This window comes from Stegostoma tigrinum, chromosome 6 (assembly GCF_030684315.1).
Source record: "Stegostoma tigrinum isolate sSteTig4 chromosome 6, sSteTig4.hap1, whole genome shotgun sequence".
Taxonomy (NCBI): Eukaryota; Metazoa; Chordata; class Chondrichthyes; order Orectolobiformes; family Stegostomatidae; genus Stegostoma; species Stegostoma tigrinum.
Genome location: NC_081359.1, coordinates 59,684,764 through 59,711,570, shown reverse-complemented (window position 1 = coordinate 59,711,570; position 26,807 = coordinate 59,684,764). Strand labels below are relative to the sequence as shown.

The 26,807-nt window shown below is 39.4% G+C and overlaps 1 protein-coding gene across 2 annotated transcripts in view; it reads left to right on the top strand.

The window, feature by feature from the left end:
- Positions 1–26,807, top strand: part of aff3 (AF4/FMR2 family, member 3) — a 194,360-nt gene that overhangs the window by 144,757 nt on the left and 22,796 nt on the right. For both annotated transcript variants that reach the window (XM_048533102.1, XM_048533103.1), the window contains 5 exons: positions 1,453–1,577; positions 3,539–3,749; positions 8,496–8,632; positions 8,807–8,873; positions 8,981–9,117. In XM_048533102.1, coding sequence (XP_048389059.1) covers positions 1,453–1,577; positions 3,539–3,749; positions 8,496–8,632; positions 8,807–8,873; positions 8,981–9,117 — 677 coding nt within the window. The remainder of the gene's footprint in view (positions 1–1,452; positions 1,578–3,538; positions 3,750–8,495; positions 8,633–8,806; positions 8,874–8,980; positions 9,118–26,807) is intronic.

The following is a 26,807-nucleotide window of genomic DNA, read 5'->3' as shown; positions in this document are numbered from 1 at the left end:
GCAGGAGTCATGTTCAAGCTGAGGCAGAGGCTGTGGCACAACAACAATGCGACCACTGACTCCAAATTGTGAGTCGACCAAGCCTGGGACCTCAGTACAGTCTTCTGCAATAGCCATTTATTCAAGGCAGGAGAAAAAGGTGAAAGGTTTCCAGCTTTGGTGTCTCAGATGCGCCTTTGGTATGTCTTGACAAGACAAGGTTGTCAGCTTGATGTCCTGGATGTCCTGTCTCTATCAGTATACTCACTAATCAGCCAACAATATCAGCGATATTGTTGACCATGTTCATCAGATGGTCGGTCACCATACACCCAAAGACATGTGCAGTAAACTAGCCACTATCAAAATTTGCTCAATGCCCATTCCTCCACTACAAGGACACAAATGGATTTTCATTCCCTTGATAGGTGTGCTTTCAGTCTGGAAGCACATAGAATAAGTCGGCTGGCTAGTTTACCATTTTCCTAGCTGACCTCCATAATACATAGGGTCCACAGGTGCTGAAATCAGCAACCAACATGTTTAAGTGCATCGCTTAAAGGCTTATTGTTAAAAGCTCTATTAACCCCAATAGCCCATTTCCCCTGCCAAATTATGGCTGGCATCAGCATTCAGCTCTGAGTGGGCAGGCTGCTTTCAAAGGCCTATATGAATAAAGGCAGAGAGGGTAAGGGGGATCCTGGCATATTTCCCTGCATGCATTGATGGCATCCCCCAAGACGCCTTCTTCCTCACATTCGCTTGACAGCTGTTTCCAGTTTCTTCTTATATTACTGGTCCATTGCCCATTATACTACATTCACAGAGTTGACTCAAATATAGTCTTCGGGTCAATTGGAAGTAAAGGAAGGAGAAAATTGGATAAGGGACAACTGTTGCAATGGAGCTTAGAAGATGACTAATATTTGAGACTGAGACAATAGGTGCTTAGATAGAACTACATTTGACATCTAGACTATTGAACTATCTGCCTGTTATTAAGTGTTGGAAGAGTCAACATCTCCACATGAGGATTAAGAAGATCTAAATGATGTTTTGCAACCTCTGCACCATGAATTTTCTCTCCCCCATCTGATTACTTGCTCATGCGGAACTTGATTGTGCACAATCCCAAATGTTCTTTTTGATGGACAGACCTTCAAATCACATATAGCCCGTACATTACCAAGATTATTTATTTCTACCACAACTTTGCTTGTTAAAGGAGAATCTTTTATTTATCAGTAATTCATTTGGTAAGTTTCTTAAAGGCATGGAATATTAAAATGTATGGAATTATCAGGGCAACCAGTGAAACCAGGTTGTCCAAATGGGAAAAAAGAGACCTGCAGATTAGTTGTGTTACACCCTCTATTTTAATATTACAACGTTTTCTCTGTGAAGTAGTAAGGAAACGTTTGCTATTTATCTACAAGCTTCTGTAATAACTTCTTCCATTGTATATTTTTACAGCGTGTAAACAGTAATGCTGACAAGAAAAGTAAAAGGAACCATTTAGACAACAAACATCTTCTTGTGGGACTACCCTCTACTGACAACTGTTCTGCATCAAGTCAGAAAGCTACATCTTTCAATGAGTATGTGTTGTTACCTCTCCTTATTGTTCTTGCTAGTGGTAAATCCAAGGCAACTATTCCTCATTCTAAAAGGAACATCCTGCGTAATAAAATTCCTTGACTTTTCTGAGGAAATAATGTTAGAAATCCACAGTGGAAACAATTAAAATACAGTATACCTATTCTCCCAGAAAATCAGTCAAAAAATTCATTGCTGCCTAGGAGGTAAACAACTGATAAAGGGTCTGCAAGAAGTTAGTTAAAGAGAGAGATGGATTGAATGCATGTGATCTGTTTCAAGCAAATAATGTTGAGTTTAGAATAATCCAGGTGCCGAGTAAGGAGCATCTATTTCATTTGAAATTCTGTGTAGGCATCAAGAGTTGAAACCTTTTATTAACTGAAGGACTGCTAACAGTTTTTCTTCTTTTCTATCGTTCATTACCCAGTCAGCAATGAAGATTGTCAAAATGGTTGTGGAAGGAAAATTGAGTTAAGCCATTTAGTTTACAGTATAAGCACCTGTGTTCTTTATAGTGGTTTTTTAAAAAAAATATCTTTAACACAACTAACAATAAAATTGGGTTGTTATTAGTATTTGTGATCTTTGATGTTTGAGTTATAGAGTCATTTTCATTTAATACATGAGCATTGGGCCTTCAATCTATCTGGGATCTCAGATTTTAAACAAAATGTTATTGCTCTGTACTGACATCACAGAAATGGATTTGTGAACAGAAATTGACAGCATTCCATTAGCTTGCAGTTTTTTTAAGTGGTTATCATAATTATACTATGGAATTACATTCTAAAGTCTGAACCATACAATTTTATGGCTAAGTCTAAATTGCATCGAGTTTTTTTAAAAATCCTCACGACACTTAGCAAGTTTTCTTACTGTCTCTTACCAAACGTGCCTCATTAACCATCTACACCCCCCCAGGATTTCCCTCACATTCTGTTCTAATATTAATATTAATATTCTGAACATTAATAACACAAATTGTGGTATTGATAGGGTGTTTAATGAACAATAATCTCCCTTAATTGGTAACTCACTGCTGCCTAATGAGATACTCATCACATAACTTAGCAAATGTATAAAAGATGCAGTGGGCCATTCTCAATGTTGAGGTAGGGCTTTCCAGACTTCTTTTGTAATTCTGCTGTCAATCCAACTAAAGCCCATTTTGTTCAGCCTCCTTATAGGTTTCCATGTATGGTATTTTGGAAGTTTGTTTTTTCTGATGAAGGGTCTAGACCCGAAATGTCAGCTTCTGTGCTCATAAGATGCTGCTTGGCCTGCTGTGTTCATCCAGTCCCACACTTTGTTATCTTGGAAGTTTATGCGATGTCTTTATTATACTTCAGTAAATAATCTCATTGTTATTCCATATGTGTGGGAGGAAGACTTCAAGCAATAGGACTTTACATGTTCCCAACTCTATGCAACCCTGACTGATGAGTTCCTTATCTCGCAACTAAAAATGTTATCTGCCCTAGCAAACCTTCTCTGAGAATAATTTTTGGTGTTACTTCTGAAAAGGCACCATCTCCTCTCTCTGCCCTACGTCCTAGGTCCTTGTATAAAAGGTGTGGTAACAAAAAGAAGTAACATTTTTACAAAGAGAAGAACAAGATGCACCTTAATGAGCTGTGCCAACAAGTTTATAGTATAAGCACCTATGTTCTTTGTAGTGGTATTTTTAATATCTTTTACACAACTGACAATAAAATGCTGTAGATTTCCCACATTTTCCTTCCCAGAAACTTTCAGAAAATGGCCCAATACATGCTTGGACTGTCTCTTTTATGCAAGTGCACCACTTCAGTGGAATTCTTACATTTAATGTCAAGTTTATAGAAAGGAAAAACTCGAAAGATATGACAAACAACAAACATGACAAATAATAAGTGTTATTGTTACCTTATACGCCAATATTTTGATTCCACTTTTTCATATTGTCCTTATCCAAATGTAGATTATCCAAGCAAACAAATGGGACAGAGAAAATGATTCATCCTTTTCTTTCACCATTACCTGGAATCTCTAATCAGAAGCACCCCAATGAAATCAACACTACTGCTGGAGGAGGCAATGATACTGTTTTACCTAGCAACTCCTTGTTATCCTTACCTTCCTTAAGTTGGAAATCTGAGTCAAAACCACAGAGTTGCTCGAAAGACTCCAGTGTAAGTAAACACAACATCCAATCTCTGCACAACATCGTACATTTGACTTTATCATTTTAAAGAGTTGCTGAGACATTTTAGTTTATCTGTAGATAGATTTTGACCAAATTACCCAAGTATCTATTGTTTTGATTAGCAAAAAAGATATAGTGCGATGACTTGTGAAACTTCTTGAAGTCACAAAAATAGTCCCTTTTCCATTGACATACTTAAGATATAACACATCAAGCTAGTATTTGTTGCGGTGCAAGAGATTGTGGAGGTTATTATGTGGGAATATAAACCCGATATTGCTATCAGACCTGTAGAAAGTCTTGAAAGTCAGGATAAGTGTACATGAAGGAATTCATTGATAGCTGTATTCTAGAAAAGTAAATAAGCACATAAATGCAAAAAAAGTAGAAAGAAATGCTGATTGCTTCAGCAGGAATAGGATCACATGGAAAAATGTACTTGCCTGGCCAAATAGCCTGTTTCTCCACTGTAAATTTAACTCTAAGTAATTTGATCACAGAATTTCTAATTCTCATTGCAGGCCATGGAACAGGTTGCTAATATTCTATGAGAAAATGAAATAAATAAGTAATCTTAGAGAATTTTACTGTTATTTTAAGTTTAAGTACATCCTTGCAATCCACAAAGAAAAAGAATGAAGGAGTGAAAGCATCAGGTGAGCTACACATTGTGTAGGTACAGAACTTAGGACTTATAAAAGATGTGAAAAATTTCACAACATTCCCCAGCATACTGATATTGTACTATGAACTGAAGGAACTGCAGAAAAAGTAAAATATAAATAAATCTAATGTTTAAACTGAAATCATATTGTGGGGCTATTAGACAAATAGTAGTGCACAATGCAACTCTGTTCTATAAATACAGACACCTGAAAGACCAGAAAGTGTGCTCACTTTTTAAGAGTCCTTAAAAAATTATACAGCTGACAACAGGTGCTACTTGGAACTGCATAGGAAAGAGTAGGCTACACACATCTATCAGGGACCAGTTAGTAAAATCACTTGATATTAAATCTAATTTTTGATATGCTGATTTATTTTAGTACTTTAGTGTTAACATTACAGGACTAAACCTATTCCTGATATTTGAGGACTATTTTTATCATAACAAAATTATTTTTAGCATTGTCACCTAAGCTGAATTTCTTGATCTTTAAATATAACAGATATTGGAATCTATTACTCTTCAGTCTGTTTGCATTTATCAACTTCAACATAATGCATGTTATAATGTACTAACTTTCTGCCAGCTGCAGAGACAATTAGCAATTTCCACAAGGAGTTTCCCAATCGGTGCTGATAACTTTGGTGGGAATCGCAGATGGGCTTTGTGGCATTTCTGCCAAGTTTCCACTGAGGTTACAGCAGCCTTTCTGGAGAACTTCAAAAAAAATCCTGGTTAATATCTTATTCTGACATGCTTTTTCATGTTTACAGAATGATATATTTTTCATTTGCATTTTCTATGTAGAAATATTTCTTTGCAGAACTGGTAAATTTCAGTTTCATTGCACTCAGCAGCTGTGCACAAGCAGTGGTGGGAATCAAAACCACAATGACATAGCTGATGTGAGATTATGAAAATAAAAAAGATCAAATTAAGTCAGTCTGCAACAGAAAAACTTCATTTTTTAAGTTTTCATTATTTGGATCACAGACTAATTCAGTGCATTCTATAAATACACTGTAATTATCATCTGTTTAGCAGATATGGAGAGAAATATTGGCATTTGCAGAATTATGTTTCAAACTTCCAGGCACTGGCAACTTGATGATACAAGTTAATTGCTTTATTTCAGTAGCATTGCAAATTGAGTGGGCACAACAAACAAAAGAAGCAAGAAAACATTTTATCTATAAATAATTCATGATACAGAACATGCAATGAGAACTTTGCTGACTTCGTTTATGATCCTTTCCCTGTGAATGGGTATATTTGGACATGTCATTCTATTACCCATTTACTGCCTTTGTTCATTTATATCATGTAAGAAGCAAACAGATGGTCAAAGTTAGAGCCTCTCTGATCCATTTCATCGTGGAGATGAAAGAAATCTAAGTGGGAAACAGAAAATGCTGCAACCGCTTAGTGGTCAGGCAGCATTTGCAGTAGGGGAAAGCATGTTACAAATTATTGCGCTTTTGTCAGAATCCACATTAATGTTTATTAACCACTGCTAGCTGCATCTAAAGAAAGGTCTTTTCTTTACAGTTATATTTTCTGACTATGGGAACTAACATTATCATTTTCCATGAAGGTCCTATTTGGTTCAACTAACTTCTATTAACTTCGCTTATCAGTCAGCCATTTACACATGCTTTCACCAAGTGTTTCAGATCTTTCAGATATACGTAGCTGATGCTCAGATTTAATTACAGGCCTTATGTTTAATGAATAAATGACACAGCTTGTATTAATTCAAGATGACCCTAGCTCTGTTTATGCCATTTGTATAGCTCAGTTCCTTTCAAAAATAATTTTCAATGGCCCAGAACCTCACTCTTCATTATGTGGAGGTGCTGGTGTTAGACTGAGGTGGATGAGGCCAGAAGTCACACAACACCAGGTTATAGTCCAATTGGTTTATTTGAAATGACAAGCTTTCGAAGCACTGCTCCTTCGTCAGGTGAAGTGGAGCACACAGGCAGAGAGATCAAAAGATCATACAAATGGTGTGACTGGAGTGTCAACAGGCTGGATAATAAGTCTCTGCAGATGATCAAATGTGTCATACAGCATGAGTAAAGTGTCAACAGCTGAATAGCAAGTGAGGGGATGACATAAAATCTGATGAATTGAGGCAGAAAGATAATTACAAACAAGTAAAAATAAGGAGGTGCTGGAGACAAACCAAATGGCTGGAGTAACATGATAGGTATAAGTGTTGAATATTGAGGATCTAACCAAAGTAACAAGTATGAACAACAATGCATGAATGGACACTGCAACAATTGCCAGGCAGGAATGTTCCCTTTCAGTTGGAGAACATTTCGGCTGTCAAGAACATTCAGCCTTGGATATTCAGGTAAGCATCCTCCAAGGCTTGGAATTGATGTAACTGAACAAACAATTTTGTCAACAATTTTAGCTGCTTCATGGTTTGCTATAATTCTTTCTGTCTTTTCAGCATCAAATACTACAAGTGGCATGTCATTGAATGAGGGCACATTTAGAATGTATCTGGCAGGGTTTTATGATTTTGTTCGGTTCTCAATATATGCACATTGTTAATTTATCATCAGATTAAAAAGTTGACCGAATGTAACTTTAGAAGTTAAGCTTTCTCTGCTCTTCTGAAGGCATGGACCACAACTGTAGTTTCATTTCATGGAAGTCAAGCAGTTTCAATAATGTTGTTCAAGTAGCCATTTATCATATGGAATTCAAACAAAATGTTGGCCAGCTATTCAATAATCAGAAGCAATATAGATCAACCACTTTGACATGCCCACACAGCAGTCCTACTACAGTATACAGTGGCAAGAGTATTATTTGATTTCTTTTTTCATCTCAGTCTGAGGTCAGCAAATTTCACTCCTATTGTCACACAGCTAAAGAACTGAGCATTTGAATTCTAGTTTGAATCGCTCAGGGTCATGCTACTAATATCAAATGAACCATTTAATGACTGCTAACTGGCTGGGATTTAAAATCCAAACTTAAAGCTGTTGTCTGATTAATTGTGAAAGGATTTGTGATCGGTGACGTGTACCAGGACATAGATAGATTCAGATAATTTAGGATCCAATTTAGCATCTTTAGTGAGGAAAATATGTGGAAGAGTTTGGTTTTGCACAGCAACTGATAATGAGGTGGAACTTGCTCCAGTGAATGGAGGCGGAATCCAATGTTTTGGAGGCAGAAACACCAGTGATTTCAACAGTAAATTGGATGGGCACTTGAAATAGCACTCCTTGCAGTGCTATGGAGATTGAGTAAAGTGGTGGGGCTGACTGGTTTGCTCTGGATTCAGTGGGCTGAATGGCTTCCTTTTGTGTAGTAAATCACTTTATGATTTTGAGAAGAAGCACTGGTTGTGCTTTTTTGAAAAAGCAAGAATAATATTTCACACTTTTTTGAAAATAAGAAAGCACTTGTTTCTTTCTAGTTCCATTACATTTTCTTACTTTGCACACTACTCTGTACCAACTATTTTCCACCAGTTGGTAGGGTATGATGGTACAATTTCTTCATTTAATATTTGCCAATATTAGACCACATATGTAACAAGAGTTGGTTGGCAGTTTTTCTTTGCATTAAGTGATGCATTCTTGTCCAAAGCTAATGCCACTGATTTCTTCCCTGACTTCTTCCTTCTTAAGGCTGTTTCTGGTTCTGAATCATAACTGTCGAAAATTCTGCCAGTACTCAATAATTGTACTCTAACTCACCTCTTCTGCAATGCTTTTAATAATTAAGATTTTTGGATAATAATATTGGAGAGGACATATGGAATCAAACTTACAGAAGTTATTAGCGTAGTTGGCAGCAGCCTCTTAGGTCTACAAAATAGTATAACAGTGAACCAAAAGGGTTGACATTATTCAATGAAGTTACTGTACTATAGTGTTTGACAAGTAGCTATAAAGCACAATGTAGCTACGATTTGTCACAGTGTCCAAACCTTTAAAAACAGCTTTTGTGACTAATACCATTATCACATTCATTATTCTGATCTATTTTAGAATTGTCTGTGCAAAAACAAAAAATTTTTTGCTATACTTGCAGAAAGGGATCCACATTAACTCCACCAGCAATCAACTTTGCGATAATCAATCATTTCAAACACCTGAAGAGAATTCATGGCTAGCAACTTCAAAGTGGCAAAATGATTCCTGCAGACCCAGACTTGTTTTTGATGACAAGTGAGTAAGGCAATTTGAAAATTTTTTATTGTAATTGTGCAAGTTAAATTCTTAAAAACGTCAACACTATACACTGTTGTAACCTGTGATATTTTAAATTGATTCACTTTATTTTTGTAGTTAACCTGCCTTCAAAATATTTACCACTTTAGAACATTTTGATTTATATTTCAGCATGCAACATAATGCTGACTATTACATGCAGGAGGCAAAGAGAAAGAAACACAAAGCTGATGCTATGGTACATTTGGTTTTCTATTTGAATTTATTAACATTTTGAAAAGTTATAAATTTCAATATATCCTCACCAGACAATTTCATTATTGAGACTATTTCCATTTGGTTCAGGTGGAAAAGTTTGGAAAGGCAGTAAATTATATAGACGCAGCATTATCTTTTATTGAATGTGGCAATGAAATGGAACATGGACCACTTGAAGCCAAATCTCCATATATGATGTATTCTGAAACAGTGGAACTCATCAGGTATGTTAAAATTTGTAATATTATTTGTGAAGGGGAGATTGTGTCTCACTAACTTGGTTGAGTATTTTGAGGAAGTGAGGAAGATGATCGATGAGGGTAGGGCAGTGGATGTTGTCTACATGTAAAGCCTTTGACAAGGCCCCTCATGGACAGCTGATGCAGAAGGTAAAATCGTATGGGATCAGAGATGAGCTTGCAAGATGTATAAAAAACTGGCTCAGTCATAGGAGACAGAGGGAAGATGTGGAAGGGTGCATTTCTGAATGGAGGGGTGAGACTAATGACATTCCTCAGGAATTGGTGTTGGGACCTTTGCTATTTGCAATATATATAAATGATTTGGAGGAAAATGTTTGATTAGTAAGTTTGCAGATGACACAAAGGGTGGTGGAATTGTGGATAGCAATGAGGACCGTCAGAAGGTATAGCAGGACATAGATCGGTTGGTGACTTGGGCAGAGAGATGGCAGATGGTGTCTAATCTGGAAAAATGAGAGGTAATCCATTTTGGAAGGTCTAATCCAGATGGAAAATGTATAGTAAATGGCAGAACCTTTAAGAGTACTGACAGGCAGAGGGATCTGGATGTACAAGTACATAGGTCACTGAAAGTGGCAACGCAGTTGGAGAAGGTAGTCAACAAGGCATACAGCATGCTTTCCTTCATTGGCCGGGGCATTGAATTAAAAAATTGACAGGTAATGTTGCAGTTTTATTGAAACTCAGTTAGGCTACATTTGGAATATTGTGTTCAATTCTGGTTGCCACACTACCAAAAGAATGTGACGGCTTTGGAAAGGGTACAGAAAAGATTTACCAGGATGCTGCCTGGTATGGGGGGCGTTAGCTATGAGAAGAGGTTGAAGAAACTTGGGGTGTTCTCACTGGAATGACAGAGGTTGAGGGGCAACCTGATAGAGGTCTATAAGATTATGAGGGGCATGGACAGAGTGGACAGTCAGAAGCTTTATCCCAGGGCGGAAGAGTCACTTACTAGGGGGCGTAGGTTTAAGGTGTGAGAGCAAGGTTTAAAGGTGATGTATGAGGCAAGTTTTTTTACACAGAGAGTGATGGGTACCTGAAACTCGCTGCTGAGAGAGGTTGTACAAGTAGATACAATAGTGACTTTTAAAAGGGGGTCTTGACAAATACGTGAATAAGATGGGATTCGAGGGTTACAATTCCCAGAAGGGTAGGGTGTTTTAGTTGAGATAGTCAGCATGTCAGTGCAGACCTGGAGGGCCGAAGGGCCCATTCCTGTGCTGTAATTTTCCTTGTTCTTTCTTCTATTATTGATCAAATTAAATACATAGTAGTCTACATACTTAATGTAGTTAATACACTGATTTTAGGTGGGTGGGCAAAGATACTGAACCAGAGATGTTTGTTTAGAGTTGCTCCACCTATGGCCCAGCTCCTAACTGGAGAAAGGGTCATTTGTATATTTAAGGCAGATATCTATGTCACATACAGTACTAAATAGGCACCAACCTTGGACAGGGGAAATAATTTTGTTGTTATTGCTATGTATACCAGCAGCCCTTGCCCAACTTTTTTAAGATATCTTGAATTTTCTTTCTTAACCAGGCCCATTTAGTGAATTTTAAAAAAATATACATATATTCTTTCATGTGATATAGTCATTCCTGTCCAGGACCCAACCCAAAGGAACTCCAGCAGAAACGTCCTGGAGCTGGGATGATTGACCTCTAACAACCACAACCATGGTCCTTTCAACCATGTATGATTCCAACCAGAGGACAGTATTTCCCAATTTCCATTGACTTCAGTTTTGCTAGATTTCTTGATACCACACTCAGCTGAAAGCAGTCTTAATGTCAAGGACAGGGATTCTCACCTCTGCTCTGGCATTCATTTCTTTTGTCCACAATTGGACGAATGCTATAAGGAGATCAAGAGATGAGTGGCTCTGGCAGAACCCAAATGAGCCTCAGTGAGCAGGTTAAAATTGTGATCAGAGATAATGGGGACTAGCGAGTTTTGAGAAGATTTGTAGCTCAGGTTGAGGTTCTGGATGTGAGTTTGCTCGCTGAGCTGGAAGGTTAGTTTTCAGACATTTCGTCACCATTCTGGGTAACGTCATTAGTGAGCCTCCGACGAAGCGCTGGTGTTATGTCCCGCTTTCTATTTATCTGGTTAGGTTTCCTTGGGTTGGTGATGTCATTTCCTGCGTTGGTGATGCCATTTCCTGTTCTTTTTCTCAGGGGATGGTAGATTGGCTCCAAATCAATGTGCTTGTTGATGGAGTTCCTGTTGGAATGCCATGCTTCTAGGAATTCTCATGCGAGTCTCTGTTTGGCTTGTCCTAGGATGGATGTGTTGTCCCAATCAAAGTGGTGTCCTTCCTCATCTGTATGTAAGGATACGCGTGATAGTGGGTCATGTCGTTTTGTGGCTAGTTGAAGTTCATGTATCCTGGTGGCTAGCTTTCTGCCATGTTTGTCCAATGTAGTGTTTGTCACAGTTCTTGCAAGGTATTTTGTAGATGACGTTCGTTTTATTTGTTGTCTGTATAGGGTCTTTTAAGTTCATTAGCTGTTGTTTTAGTGTGTTTGTGGGTTTGTGGGCTACCCTGATGCCAAGAGGTCCGAGTAGTCTGGCAGTCATTTCGGAAATGTCTTTGATGTAGGGGAGGGTGGTTATGGTTTCTGGGCCCGTTTTGTCTGTTTGTTTGGGTTTATTGCTGAGGAATCGGCGGACTGTGTTCATAGGGTACCCATTCTTTTTGAATATGCTGTATAGGTGATTTTCCTCTGCTCTGCGTAGTTCCTCTGTGCTGCAGTGTGTGGTGGCTCGTTGGAATAATGTTCTAATGCAGCTTCGTTTGTGGGTGTTGGGATGGTTGCTCCTGTAGTTCAGTATTTGGTCCGTATGTGCTGTTTTCCTCTAGACGCTGGTTTGAAGTTCCCCATCGGCTGTTCGCTCTACTGTGACATCTAGGAATGGCAGTTTGTTATTGTTTTCCTCCTCTTTTGTGAATGTTATGCCAGTAAGGGGATTATTGATGGTCTTTAAGGTTTCCTCTAATTTGTTTTGTTCAGTGATGACGGAACTTAGATCCGATCTAATATCCCTAGGATTACTTAGCTCTGTCTATTGCTTACTTGCTCTGCTATTTGGGGTATAGGTAGTCCTGTGTTGTAACTGCACCATGTTGACACCTCAATTTTAGATATGCCTGGTGCTGCTCTGGCCATGAGCTCCTGCAATCATCATTGAACCATAATTGATCCCCATGGGGAAATGCTGGGCCATGATGTTACAGAGGCATCATGGTGACTGTGTGGAATTTGCACATTCTCCCCCTGTCCAGGTGTGTCTCCTCTGGTGCTCCACCTTCCCCCCACAGTCCAAAGATGTGCAAGTTAGGTGGATTGGCCATGCTAATTTGCCTATAGTATCCAGGGATGTGGAGGCTACGTGGGTTAGCCTTGAGAAATGTAGGTCTACAGAGATAGGATGGGGTGTGGATCTGGGTGGGCTACTCTTCGGAGAGTCAGTATGGACTCCATGGGCTCAATGGCCTGCTTCCACACTGTAGGGATTCTATGAGATTATGTTTAATACAGTTATTCTGAGGCTGAAGGCACAGTGTTTCATGGATGGACAGTTTTAAGTTGCTACCTCTTTTTGACATCAAACCCATTTTGCACAGTTTTAGTGCCATAAAACAGGATGAATGGTATCATGCATGTGAAGACAGTACATTATATCCACAAGGACTATGCAGTTGTCACTCATCTTGATTTCAACCTGAACAGAGGCATTTGTGACAGGTAAACTGGTGAGGAAGTTGATTTTTCGATTTTGTTAGTTTCCTCACTACTTGCCACAGACCCTGACCTTTAGGACGTGCCCAGCTCAGACTGGTGTTAGTGATGCTGCCAGACCATTCTTGGTGATGGAAACTGGAGTCCATTGCAAGCCAGAAAACATTGAATGCTTTTGCCAATCTTGGTGCTTCCTCCAAGTGGCACATAGAATGGAGGAGAACGGATTCATCAGCTGAGGGAGTGTGATATGTAAGAAGAGCTGTTCTTGCCTACATTTGGCCTGGTGCTATGAGACTTCATGTGATTCAGAGTCAATGTTGAGAACTTCCAGGATGACTCCTTACTGGCTGTATACCACTCTGCTGCCACTTCAGCATTGGGATATCTGTGACATTGTCTGTAAGCTAGGATTCCATGAGTGTGACTGTGTAGAGCTGTTGTCTGACTAATCTGTGGAATAGCTTTCCCAATTTTGACACATATTCCCCAATGCTAATAAGGCTGACTTTTCAGGCTCAACAGGGCTGCGTTTGCCATTGTTATTTCCAGTGCCTGGTGGATGCCATTGTCCACCTGGTTTCTTATTACAACCAAGTGGCTTACTAGAACATTTCAGAGGGCATTTAAGTATCAACTACATTTCTGTTCATATGAACAATACATAGGCAGGAAAAAATAGGACAATAGATTCCCTTCCACAAAGGACATTAATTAATTAATTTTTTAATGACAGTTATGTGGTTACACGACTGCCATTAGGCTAATTTTGGAATTTACTGAATTCAAATTTCACCACTGCAATGGTGGTATTTGAACCCTAGTACATAGGATTTTAGCCTGTGGTTTTGGATTATTAGTCTAATGACATTGCCATTACATCAGCTCCTCCCAGTTATTTTAGGAAACCAGCCTTTTAAATTCTCCTTGAAGCACTTAATGTTACTGTCTTTCAGAAGCCAAATAGTTCTATGGTACAAATAATGGGAAAGACTTATTGAATTATTGAACTTAATATTGAATCCAGAGAGCTGCAGGGTCCCCAAGTGGAAAACAAGGTGCCATTCTTCCAGCTTGCACTGAACTTCGCTGGAACACTGCAGCAAGCCTGAGACAGAAGTGTTGGCCCAGGGAATGGGGTGATGTGTTAAAGGGGCAGGCAAATAGAAGCTCAGGATCTTTTTTAGCAGCAGAAGGCAGTTGAGTTCAATAATTTTAGGACCTTGTCCCTCCCATGTTCTAGCTTCCTTACCCCACATACCAAGCCTTCTTGTCACATAGCCTGCCATTATACACTACCTATTGTTAGCAGCTATTCACCCTTCTAGCTAGATCATTGTCAACTCCTTTGTCTGTCTAACTGCTCTTGTCTTTCCTTGGGCTCTATTCCCGTATCATCTACTCCTTAGTCCCTCACCTCACCCTATCTTCTGCGTATAAACCAAAAATTTCCTAGATACCATCAGTCCTGAGGAAGGGTCACTGGATCTGAAATGTTAACTCCGATTTTTCTTTACATATGCTGCCAGATTTGCTGAGCTTTTCCAGCAACTTCTGTTTTTTGTTCCTGATTCACAGCATCTGTAGTTCTTTTGGCTTTTATTTCATATAATTCTATTAGTAGCTAGACTTGAGGAATATTTCATATCTCAAAAGAATCCTGTTCATGTGAATTGCCTTTAATATGAACTTTAAGTGTATGAAGAAATCTTTGATCAGTATGTCATTAGTTTCTTTCAAGATACTCAGAATGCCAGGTAGAAAGTCAGCACAAATCCCAAAGGAACACTACACATAGTATTTACACCATTTCCTGGATTTTCTGCTGATCTTCTGCTGACGTATGGTGAGAAATTGAATAATATTTACATGAATATACATTTTGTCAGTATCTTTCCTTCATAGGAAACTGCATTCCATTCATTAAAGATGATCAACTAAGAGCCAAGTAACTAAAGCAAAGGTTTAGATTTAAACAGAGTTGTTGATAACTATATAACAGGAGCAGTCAGCAAAACGTAGTTAAAATATTTATGTACTAATAACACTTGTGTAAATAATGTGAATGGAGCACAGCTATCACTTTGAACAGTGTGGGAAGAAAATCACATGCAACTGATTTTGATAATTACTGTAGTAACTTGCAAAATGAAAGAGAGATTGCCCAGTGTTGACCAAATGTCAATACAGAATGAAAAACAAAACTATTTTGTAAAAGTGTTCAAACCAAAGCAAGAACATCGTGATCGTATAAACAAGAAAATACAAAAGGAAAATCCTAAATGGAGGAATAATCTAAGATAGGTGAGAACAATTTGTTTTGAATGTTATGAATGAAATACAGATAAGAGGTAGTGTTGAGTGTACAACCTGAAGAAAAATGGCACATCACTAACTAGAAATTTTGCAAGACAACTCAATTTAACATCATGTCACAGTTACTTTATAGACTTTAAGTAGAAAATTGAGCAAGTTGAATGAGAGGTGGTGATGTACTCTGTCCAGAACATCAAACCATAGGAAACTGATGTGGTAGCAGGATCCAAAACAAATGCTAAAGACTAAACACAGGAACAGCAAATAGAGTACCAGTGTTCTACCGTTTAGAATTCATAAAAGCAGCAGATATAAGCATTAACAGTAAATGCAGTTTCAGAGACATTTGCTCGTTTAGGCAACCATTTAGATTTAGTCACAGAAAGGCACAGCATATTTCTGCAGCCGGACATCTCCCAGCTGAAATGTGTGAATACTGTATGAAGAGCAAGAGAGAATGGATAAACCTGAGGTAATAAAATTAAAGTTCCGAGCTTCTTTAAGAGCAGTATGAATCATTAAACCAAGCAGTGAACAAGTGTGAATATATTTTGGCTTGGATTTTCACTGCCAAGGTGGGTGGATCAGAGTTGGGGAAATTGCCGTTCACAACACCTATTTTGGTGAAAAGACTCTAAGTGAAGTAATCTTCTCTTGGGGTTGGGAGTAGGGGAGGAGATTTGGAGGTGATGGTAAGTATAATAAAGTATCGCATTTGCCTCTCTGACAGAAAGATCAGAAGGAGCCACTAAGGCCAGTGAAGACCAAGGCGGACTGCATAAAACCACTACCTCACTTCACTGGGATGTGGCCGTGGTTCTATGGCTATATTCATCCCTCACACCCTATCAGCCCCTTCTCCACACATTCCACATGTCACAACAATAGTAGCCATGCTATCTCAACATCAAGTCATCACCCCTATCCATCCCTTTATCTTCTCCATGCCACATCATAGTCATTAAACATCCATTCAGCCAGAATACACTAACCTTATGGTAACAATGGCATGTGTGAAACTACTTAGAAAAAGAAAACACCCATTCATATTTCTCTAAAAAAATACTGGTGCTCCTACAGCCCCAAATGCCGACCAAATGAACCATTAACGAATCCATAACAAAAGCTTTAAGTGCTTCAGACGTCATAATCCAGAGTATGTAAACATTGAGACATTGACAAAAGCGATCACAATAAAAATAAGTTTTTCTAAACACAAAGATGGCAATGAAGCACAGTCAACAGTTCTCTCGAGCTGTGTAAGTAACCTTCCACTCAGTCATAAGTGCAGGCTGTCAGTTTGTTTAATTAACACTTTCATAGTATTGGAGGAGAAACGATACTCTTAGAAGAATTATGAATAAATGTTTTTCTCTAAGCAGTTTCAATTAATTGATTCTGTAACACAGTGTATATTTGAGTTTGGAGGATGTGAGAGACCTGTGGGATTAGTGGAGGAATGAGATGGAATAGGGCTGTAAAGGATCATGAGAGAGCTTGGATGTGCATATGTTAGCACTGATCGGGCATTGGTAAGTAGTGAGGCATGGTGGGGAGCGGAAGTGAGGGTGGGTGGTGGAGAGGGTAGGGTGCGTGAACATTAGCTTTTGAACTTGTCTGTTAAAAGGTTCAAAAATCCAGACAGTAGTTCACAGCTCCTCTGAGAATCATGAATCACAAGTCAGCGAAAATTCAACCAAGTTCGCAAAAATTGCTGTGGGTTAGCAGATGCTCCAACTCACAATGGAGCTGATCAGGTTGACAGAGCAGACTAACCCATATCCTTACTCCATTTCCAGCGAAAGATGGGGGCATAGGGGATCAGGGCAGGAATCTTGGAATCACCCATCATTTTCAAATGGCTCTCAACTTCATAAAACTCCCTAATATTCCTCTCCAAAGACTAAAATTAACCTATAGAAAGTTTTATCCAAAGCAGACCAATTATCAAAATGCTGTCAGGCACTTCAAATGTGAATTGTGGAAACTAGCAATTACAATTAAATGGGATTAAATTATATGGTAGATATTTAATAATCCTTTTAGAACATTTGAATGCATTTTACAATCACTTCAACTCTATAGATCTTCCAACTTTTATGTCACAAATCCTTGATGACTTTGAAGGGGTGCCATTTATTCTGTATTATATCATCTTTGGGGAAGAAACACACAAAAGCCTGGTCAAACACTGGGAAAATTCCAGCAATGAGTAAAGAAATACAAGATTAATTGTAACTTCAGGTTTAGAGAAGTCCGTAACATAAAACGCAGATTCTGAGAAAAAATATTGTTTCAGTTGAGATTACCTATGTTAATAAAGGACATCAAATAATGAAGGCTACTATCTTGTTTCCTGAATTCAAAAATAAGGATAGTTGAAATGATAACAGAAGCTAGGAGGGACTATTCATTACAAAAGTAAAGATGTATGATATGTCAAGGGTCTTGGAGTCGAATTTTAAGATTGTGATAAGATGCACATTGCTTTACCTTCCACACACACTATCACTAAAAGGAAAGGCAGAGTCGTGATAATCCAAATGTTCAAAAGGTCTGCTCTGCAGCAGTAAGACACCGTGAGTGATCTTGAGGAACAAAGGTTGGACTTCCATTCCTCACTGAGAGGGAGAGCCACCCTCAAGAGCTGCTAGCCAATCAGATTGATCAGAATCAGCAGCTGAATCTGGATGGAGGAGCACAGGGAAGAGCAATGATTCCTGTATGAACAAGACTATGTCCCAGATGGTTAGGGTTACAAGGTATCTGTGGGTCAAGGGAGAGTTTTAAGGGAGTAAGGGTGCATTTAAAGGCAGGGAGGAACTAAATGGGGGGATAACATGTAGGGGAATGTCCCCAGTGTACACAGAGCTCCCACCAAAAACATACATCCATTTCCACCTGTCCATAGGAAATGTTTTAAGGCAAGGGCAATGTATAATTTGGATGAATTGGCTTATTAATAGGGTCAGTTGCCCATTTTATTTAAATGGCAGGCAGGCTATTGATTTTCACAACATATTATGGGGACTGAATTGATGCTGAATAGGCTAGTCATCTATCATATTTTATGTGTACCCCTTGCCAAAACCAGGTCCTATCTGAGGCCATGTTTTCCAGCCTTAGAAGTTGATCCTGTGATACAAAATTGTTGGAATTTCACAGATTAATTGAAAACAGACCCTGAAATTATCATGTCCTTGTACCCAATTTTCTTCTTTGGTTTCAGGGAATGGAAATATACTTATTGAACATATACATTCCTGCAAAAATAGTAAACCACCTTCTTAATGATTGATATATAATTGAGAGGCTTACTCAGGTTTTTTTAAAGAACATAAAAGTCTACCACATAATGATTTTCACAGCCATCCCATATCTTTCCTTCTTATATATCTGATACTAACAATAAATCAACAGATTTATTGAATTCAGCTTTATGAATTTCAAAGTAAAAGCTGAATTCATGAACTTTGCGATTTGAAATTATCGATATAACCACTTCATTGCATTGCCAGCTGGACCATAAGGTGTAGAAGCAGATGTAGGCCATTCGCCCCACGAAGTCTCCTTCATCATTGGCTAATTTGATAATCCTCAACTTCACTTTCCTGCTTTTTCCTAAAACTTCTTGAATCAATTACTGATCAAAAATCTGTCGAAACAGCCTTGAATATGCTTAATGTTCCAGCCTCTATAGACATCTCTGGTAAAGAATTCCACAGATTCACTACCCTCTGAGAGAAGAAATTCACTTTTATTCCTGCTTTACTGGGTGACCCTTTCTTTCTGAGATAGTGCTGTTGGGTTCCAGACTTTCCCACAAAGGGAAACAACTACTTATCATCTACCCAGTCACCCCTATATGAATCTTCTATGTTTTAACAAAGCCACCTCTCACACTTCTAAGCTCCAATGAGTCAACTTCTCCTCATAAGAAATTCTCTCCATTTCATTCCAGTGAAACACATCAGGACTGCCACCTGTGCCAGTATATCTGTTCTCCGATAAGAACACCAAAACTGTTTGTACTAGTGATCCAATTAATTGTATGGTTTAAGCAAGATGTCCCTATTTTTATATTCCATTCTCTTTGACATCAAGAACAACATTCCATCTGCCTTTCTTATACCTGCTGAAATTTGACGTTCCCTCAAATCCCAAAGTGCTACAGCTTTCTGCAATTTTTCTGCATCTAAATAATATTCAGCTTCTCTAATCTTCTGCCAAAGGGTATAACTTCATTTTCTCAACTTATGTTACAACTGCTAAGATTTTGCCTCGTCACTTAACTTGTCCATATCCTTCTGTAATCTTTGCTACATCCTCATCACTTGCTTTCCTATCTTCTGCATCATCCACAAGCTTGGGAATAGTACATTCACTTCCAACATTAATAAAAATCATAAACAATTATGGCCCTGGCACAAATCCCCATACCACACAAACACACACCCACATCGGAAAATGCCCTTCTTATTTGAACTATCTGTTTTCTATTAGTTAGCCAATCTCCTGCCTATGTGAATATACTACTCCCAACGGTTATTTGGTTGCCTATTATGTGATAGTTATTTAAAAATCCAAATGTTTTACATGTAATAATCCCCTTTTATCTTTCTTGCATGTTGCCTTCTCAAAGAATTCTAACAAATTTGTCAGGTATGAATTCCTGTTCAGGTCTTTATTAAGCTATGCCAACTCAGCTTGATACTATATTGCATCAAGCTATATTATTACATCCTTTATAATAGATTCTCACATTATCCAAGTGGCAGATATAATACTAAGTGATCCAGTTTACTAGTTTCCCTCCCTTTTTGATTAAGGGTATTATATTAGCAATTTTGTGGGACTTTTTCAGAATCTAGGGATTTTTTGATGATCACTATCAATGCATCCACTTTTTCTATAGCTACTCACTTTAATATCCTAAGATTCAACCCCTCAGGTTCAGGGACTAATTGGCCGTTAGCCCCATTCATACCCCAGTACTTATTTCCTCTTCCGTTTTGCAGCTTAATTATATAGTTTTTTGGGAATGCTATTCATGTTTTCTATCATGAAGGCTGATGCAAAATACTCGCTCAGTTTCTCTGTCATCTCCTGGTTTTCCCTTATTGCTTCTCCAGCCTGAATTCATCAATTACATCACCTTCTAAGTAGATTGTGGCAAAGCTGACATGGATATCATTAAGTGTGGAGCTGGATGAACACAGCAGGCCAAGCAACATCTTAGGAGCGCAAAAGCTGACGTTTCGGGCCTAGACCCTTAAACTTCACTGGAGTAGCATGCTGAAAATCAAGCCCGTTATACCCAGAGTTGTCACAAAGGTTAAAGATTCCAAAAAGTATACAATATTCTCCAATTTTACAAGATTTTCAAACCCAGACTGACAAAACAAAAGGAACAGATTTCTCTACTTAACAACAATTAATATTTATCACAGGTGATTAGATTTCAGGTACAGGTAAACATTATTAACCATCAGCATATAACTCTAATTAGTACTGTAATCCACATATACATTCCCCCTTATGCACACACAGACCAACAGACAGGGGTGTTTACGGACAGAGGGAAAGACTGGGAAGGGAGAACAGTGGTTCCTATCAGAAGGGTTACTTTTGCTGGTTAGAATGCTGTTTCTTATTCATCCTTTTCTGGATGCTTCCACTGATTTGCAAGAGGCCATTGGTGGCTTTTTCAGTTGTAAAATATTTCTGACTTATCTATTAAAATTCACAGCTTACAGCAACCTGCTGACACAAAGATAAATTGTTTTTTGTCAGGCTTAACTTTGGCTTTTACTGCAAAGAACAGAGACAACTACTGAGCTGAAGGTGGTCTGATAACTTCTCTGTATTTTGTTCACAGACCCAGGCTGTTTAGCCACCTGGGAAAGGAGTCACATAGTCTCACACTTGTCCATAACAAGCAGGGCATGCTGAAAAGCTTGCCTCAAAGGAATGTTTTGTTAATATTAAGCCTTCACAGTTAAATTAGTATTGACTCATACCTACCGTTTAGCCATACTGATTACATTTTGAGAGCTACTTAAGGCAGCTGTTAAGACATCTCTCCTATGGAGAAATAATGTGAGAGATCTCAAGAAAGTGTTCAGTGGGTCAGGCTGGTCTCTGCCCATAAAATAGAGCAGAGTAACAACAAACAAACCTGAAATTTTGAAAAGATAACGAAGATTTGGCAACATATGAGAGATCAAACATTTTTACTTGCACAATCATATTAACAAATAATGTGTGAAGTTGCAAATTTATTTGGATTTTGAATTTATTATTGAAATATCAGGTATGTCAAGTTAAATGCTGCCCCCTAGTGGTCAGAAATATTATAGCTAATTAAATACTTTGAACAGGATTGCCCAGTTAAGTGCTCCGTAAGAACCTAATTCTACAACTTTAGTGCACAGTTCTCTGACTGGTTATTATAAAGGATGGAAAATAAAAGCTAAAGGTATGCAATTTCTTGATTTAGGTCTGGATTTTCATCCTTGAGGCAGTTAATAGAAGTTAGGAAAATTCCTAGCACAGCCTACCTACTCGAGGAGAAAGTGCTTGCGATGACAGGATTTTCAGTGCTGGAGGGGTGGATGCCAGTTGCAGTCTGGCCAACCAACCTGGGAAATGATCAGAGGTGGCCATAAGCTGCTGAATGCGAAGGCAGGTTGTTCAAAAGGCCTGTTTTGGGATTCCACCCCAGTTACGGTGAAACAGAAAGGCTTTCTGGTCCCCATCGCTTACACTCCTTCACACCTATGCATTTCTTAAGTGTACACATGTTTGCCCATGCCATGTTATGCACCCACCCAACACCAAAAGCCACTCATGCTCCATAACCAGTCTATACCCCCCACTAAACAAGATGGTCCCTCATATCCCCATTCCAGGCCAAGTTATTTCCGTGCCAATTCACCAAACATACATTGTATAGTATGCGTCCATCGAGAGAATCCTGCAGCAGGACATCAGATCCGAACTCGACTGTCCACCAACGCTGGATGAGGTTCAATCTGCCATCTCTAAGCTGAAACTCCACAAGCCCCCGGTATTGACGGAATCCCTGCAGAAGTATACAAATTAGGAGGAGCTTCGCTCCTGAACAAACTCACCAACCTATTTAGACTCTGTTGGGAACAGGGTGAGGTGCCAGCTGATCTACATGACTCGGTGATAGTCTCCCTGTATGAGAACAAGGGTGAGAAATCTGACTGTTCAAACTACAGAGGTGTCACTCTGCTGTCTACGGCCGGGAAGATTCCAGAATCCTCTTGGACAGACTGATTCCCACCATTGCGGAGGACAACCTGACAGAAAGTCAATGTGGTTTCACAGCGAACAGAGGCACATCCGACATGATCTTCACACTACGCCAACTTCAGGAGAAATGCCGTGAGCAGAACGTTGGACTGTACGCGGCATTCACTGACCTCACCAAAGCCGTCGATACTGTCAGCCGCAACGGTCTAAGGAAAATCCTGGGGAAGCTCGGATGCCCTCCTAAGTTCTTAACCATCCTACAGCAACTTCATGAAGGTCAGAGCTGCAAGGCAAAATACAACGGTGACCTATCACACCCGTTCCCCATCAGCAACGGCGTGAAGCAGGGCTGCGTCTTGGCACTAACGCTCTTCACCATTTTCTTCAACATGATGCTGCAGGAAGCGAAGGAGGGCATCACGAACAGCATCTACATTCACTTCCGCCCAGCCGGCAATATCTTCAATCTGCTCCACTTCCTCACTCGCACAAAGACAACACGGGAGCCCATCATGGAGCTGCTATATGCGGACGACTGCGCCCTACTCACACACACAGAAGATGCGCTACAGCCTGCAGTGATGTGCTTCTCCGAAGCTGCAAAGGCTTTCGGGCTAATGATCAGTCTGAAGAAGACGGAGATCCTGTACCAGAAGCCACCATGCAGCGCATACAACCCACCTCGAATCTCGATCAACAGCCACCCCCTCAACACAGTCGAATGTTTCACGTACCTGGGAAGCATAATCTCCAACGATGCTACAGTCACAGAAAATGTCAACAATCACCTTGCAAAAGCAAGTAGCGCCTTTGGGCGACTGCAAAAGCGTGTATGGGGAAACCACTCGATAAGCATGTTGACAAAATCCAGGTTTACAAGGCTGCGGTCATCACCGCACTGCTCTACGGCTCTGAGGCCTGGGTTCTGTATCGGAAACAGATGCGGCTGCTGGAACGATTCCACCTACATTGCCTGCGCTCTATATTGGACATCACCTGGCAGGACCGCATCTCTAACAACGAAGTGCTGGAAAAGGCCTGGCTCCCCAACATCAAAGCGGCCCTTCTCCTGAATCAACTTCGATGGTTGGTTCACATATCACGGATGCACAACACCAGAATACCCAAGACAGTGTTCTTCGGGGAACTCTGCAACGGCAAAAGAAACTGCGGTGCCCCACGCAAGCGCTTCAAGGACCAACTGAAGCAACAGCTGTCTCAGGCCGGCATCGCCTCAACGGAACGGCAAAAGCTGGCCTGTGACAGGGACGCATGGCGGAAGAAAACTACGACGGCAACAGAGCAGTTCGAATGTTCGAGGAGAGCTGCAGAGGACAGACGGAAACGCAGGAAGGAGCCCTCATCTCAAGCCCCGCTGTCCAGAGCATTCCCCTGCCTGCACTGTCCCAGGATCTGCAGGTCCAGAATAGGACTCTACAGCCACAAACGGTTGTGCCAACGAAATCGCTGACAAATCTCTTCCCAACTGATCTTTGCAAGCGAAGAATCTGCCTGAAGATGACTGATGACATTGTATAGAAAACAGTATAATGACAGTAGAACATCACAGGGTCATACAGCATGGAAATAGACCCTTTGGTCCGACTAGTTCATTCCGACCATGATCCCAAACCAAACTATTCCCACTTGCCTGCATTTGGCTCATATCCCTCCACAACTGTCCTATTCTTGTACTCATCCAAATGTCTTTTAAATTTTGTAACTGTACCTGCCTCCATTACATCCTCTGGCAGCTTATTCCACTTACGAACTAGTGTCTGTAAAAAAAGTTGTCCCTCATGTCCTCTTTAAATTTTTCTTCTCTTACCTTTAAAATATGTCTGCTGGTTTTGAATTGCCCCAACTTTGGGAAAAGACCCTTTCTATGCACCTTTTCTTTTGCCCCTAATAATTTTATAAACTTCTATAAGGTCAACTTCCAATGCTCCAATGAAAAATGTCCCAGCCTATTTTTATATCTCAAACCCTCCACTCCTGGCAACATCATGGTAAATCTTTTCTGAACCCTCTCCAGTTTAATAACTTGCTTCCTGAAATCACTCCACAGAGGCCAGTACACAGTCACCAAGTCACTCTTCATTTACGTGTGGAGAGTCCTTGACACTGATCCATCTCCCTCAGAGCCAGCTCTCAGAGTGAGCAAAACCTCTGACACTCCTGTTTATATTTGTCCGATAGAGATCCCTGAATGGACCAGATTAACAGCCTCAATCCGGGAATTCATATTCTATAAGGTCCATCCGGTTGACCTCATAACAATTACTACATTTCCTATAGTAGGGTGACCAGAACTATACACAGCTCTCCAGAAGAGGCCTTCCATCATCCTGTACAACCTCAACATGACGTCCCAACATCTATCCTGAACAGTTTGAGCAATAAAGACCAGAGTGCCTGGTGTCTTCTTAAGCGCCCTGTCTACCTGTGAGGCAAATGTCAAAGAATGTCAAATTTTAGGTCTGTCTCTGCTACAACATAATGCAAGGCACTACTATTAATTGTGTAAGTCCTGCCCCTTTCTGTTTTAGCAAAATACAATATCTCGCATTTATCTAAATTAAATCCAACTGCCACTCCTCAGCCCATTGACCCAATTGATCAGGATCCCCTTGTAATCTTAGATAGCCTTGAAACGATCATTCATTGATAAATTTCCACTTTATGAAAGATGATCAATTTCATAAATTTCAATAAAAGTGTCAATCATTCAGACCATTTAAAATCTGAATAGCTGAATCTGCAAGAATGTGAAATCTCATTGTAAAATTGAAAGCAAATATCTGAAAACCAGACATATCAATCAAGGAGGGACTGAGGTGTTTGCCTGGCCTCATTATGTATTCTTGGCTGAGATTGTGGACATCCATTACTCAGTTGAAGGATCTGTATCCCTGCTCAACTGACAGCTCTAGCTTTCTGATTTCTGGTACCAGTTCATAATGTTTATTTATACAAGGTTGATGTTTCCAATGATTGCAGTTTCAGCTATTCATACTTCAAAGGGCCTGGCATGGGACATGAGCAGCTATAGTTGGTAGGTGGGGAACATCACCTGTTATGGGGATTATGAGAAAGACTTCTTGGACTTAACTTTCAAAATGTTTCCTCATATAGAAAATGCTTCGCAACATATCTAACGTGCCATGAACTATGAATCTTGAAGAAACTGGCCTGGCTCCATGAAAATTGTGGAGGTGTGGAAAATGCCAATCTCCACAATGGAGGCAGGTATCTTGCTTGATACCTGAACCAGCCTACACCCTGAAAAGATACCCACAAACAGTGATAAAGTCAGAAATGTCAGAATTGGGTCATGCCTCCAATTTGAAAGTGTTCTTAGTCATCCTGATTTGGTAAAATTCTAGCTGTGTGGATACTTAGGACTCCAATATGGAAGATCTGTACCTATAGGTTTAAAGAGAAAACCAAATAGTTTTCATAAAATTTAAGTCAAATGGCAGATAGTCCCTTGTGAGTTGTTCAAATACATCTTACAGTTTACAGTTATTTGTTGAATGTTGCCCATTTCCTTGACATAGCAGAACTACTTTCTCAACTCATTTGTCAGCAAGACTTGGAATTCTACAACACAATGTCCAACTTAATTCTATCCCAGGATAAATGACTAACTTCTTTATGTTGCCTTAATTGACCATAGATTATCAGATATCATTAATCATTGAGACATGATCTGCTTAGCAAATATAATCAAAATCTTTAAAATTCACTTTCCTCATTCTGCCCCATTCAGAGTTACTTTGTGTCTTTCACTCCAAGTGCTGTCTGAAATAATTTAGGCTTTAGAATTTATATTACATGAAACTTGCACTGGAAATCTGGAGTTCGTGCCTGAATCAAGGAAACTCAGATGTACTTAATCTTCACTGGCTAAATCCAAGTTTACTTCCATTTCTGATTTTAAATGAGAGATTTACCTAATTGGAACCATCATACAGGCGGATTTGCTGATAAATGAAATAAAACAAAAAAAGGGCAGCATAATAAATGAACACCATTCATTTCTTTACAATTGGTCATCACTATTTAAAGAAAATAATACCATCATTATAAAATCAGAATCTCACCTATTTGATACTCTTGAAATGATTGTAAAATTGTGCTTCAAGGTCAAGTGAGGTTTAACTGCTTAAAATTTGGGAGTCAATTACCAAACTCCTAGAATCTACAACCAAGTTATGTACATTGCATCGGAGATTTCCACTGATGGTAAGGAGGAACAATTCCCAGTGCAGAAAGATTGCTAACCTGAAAACATAGATT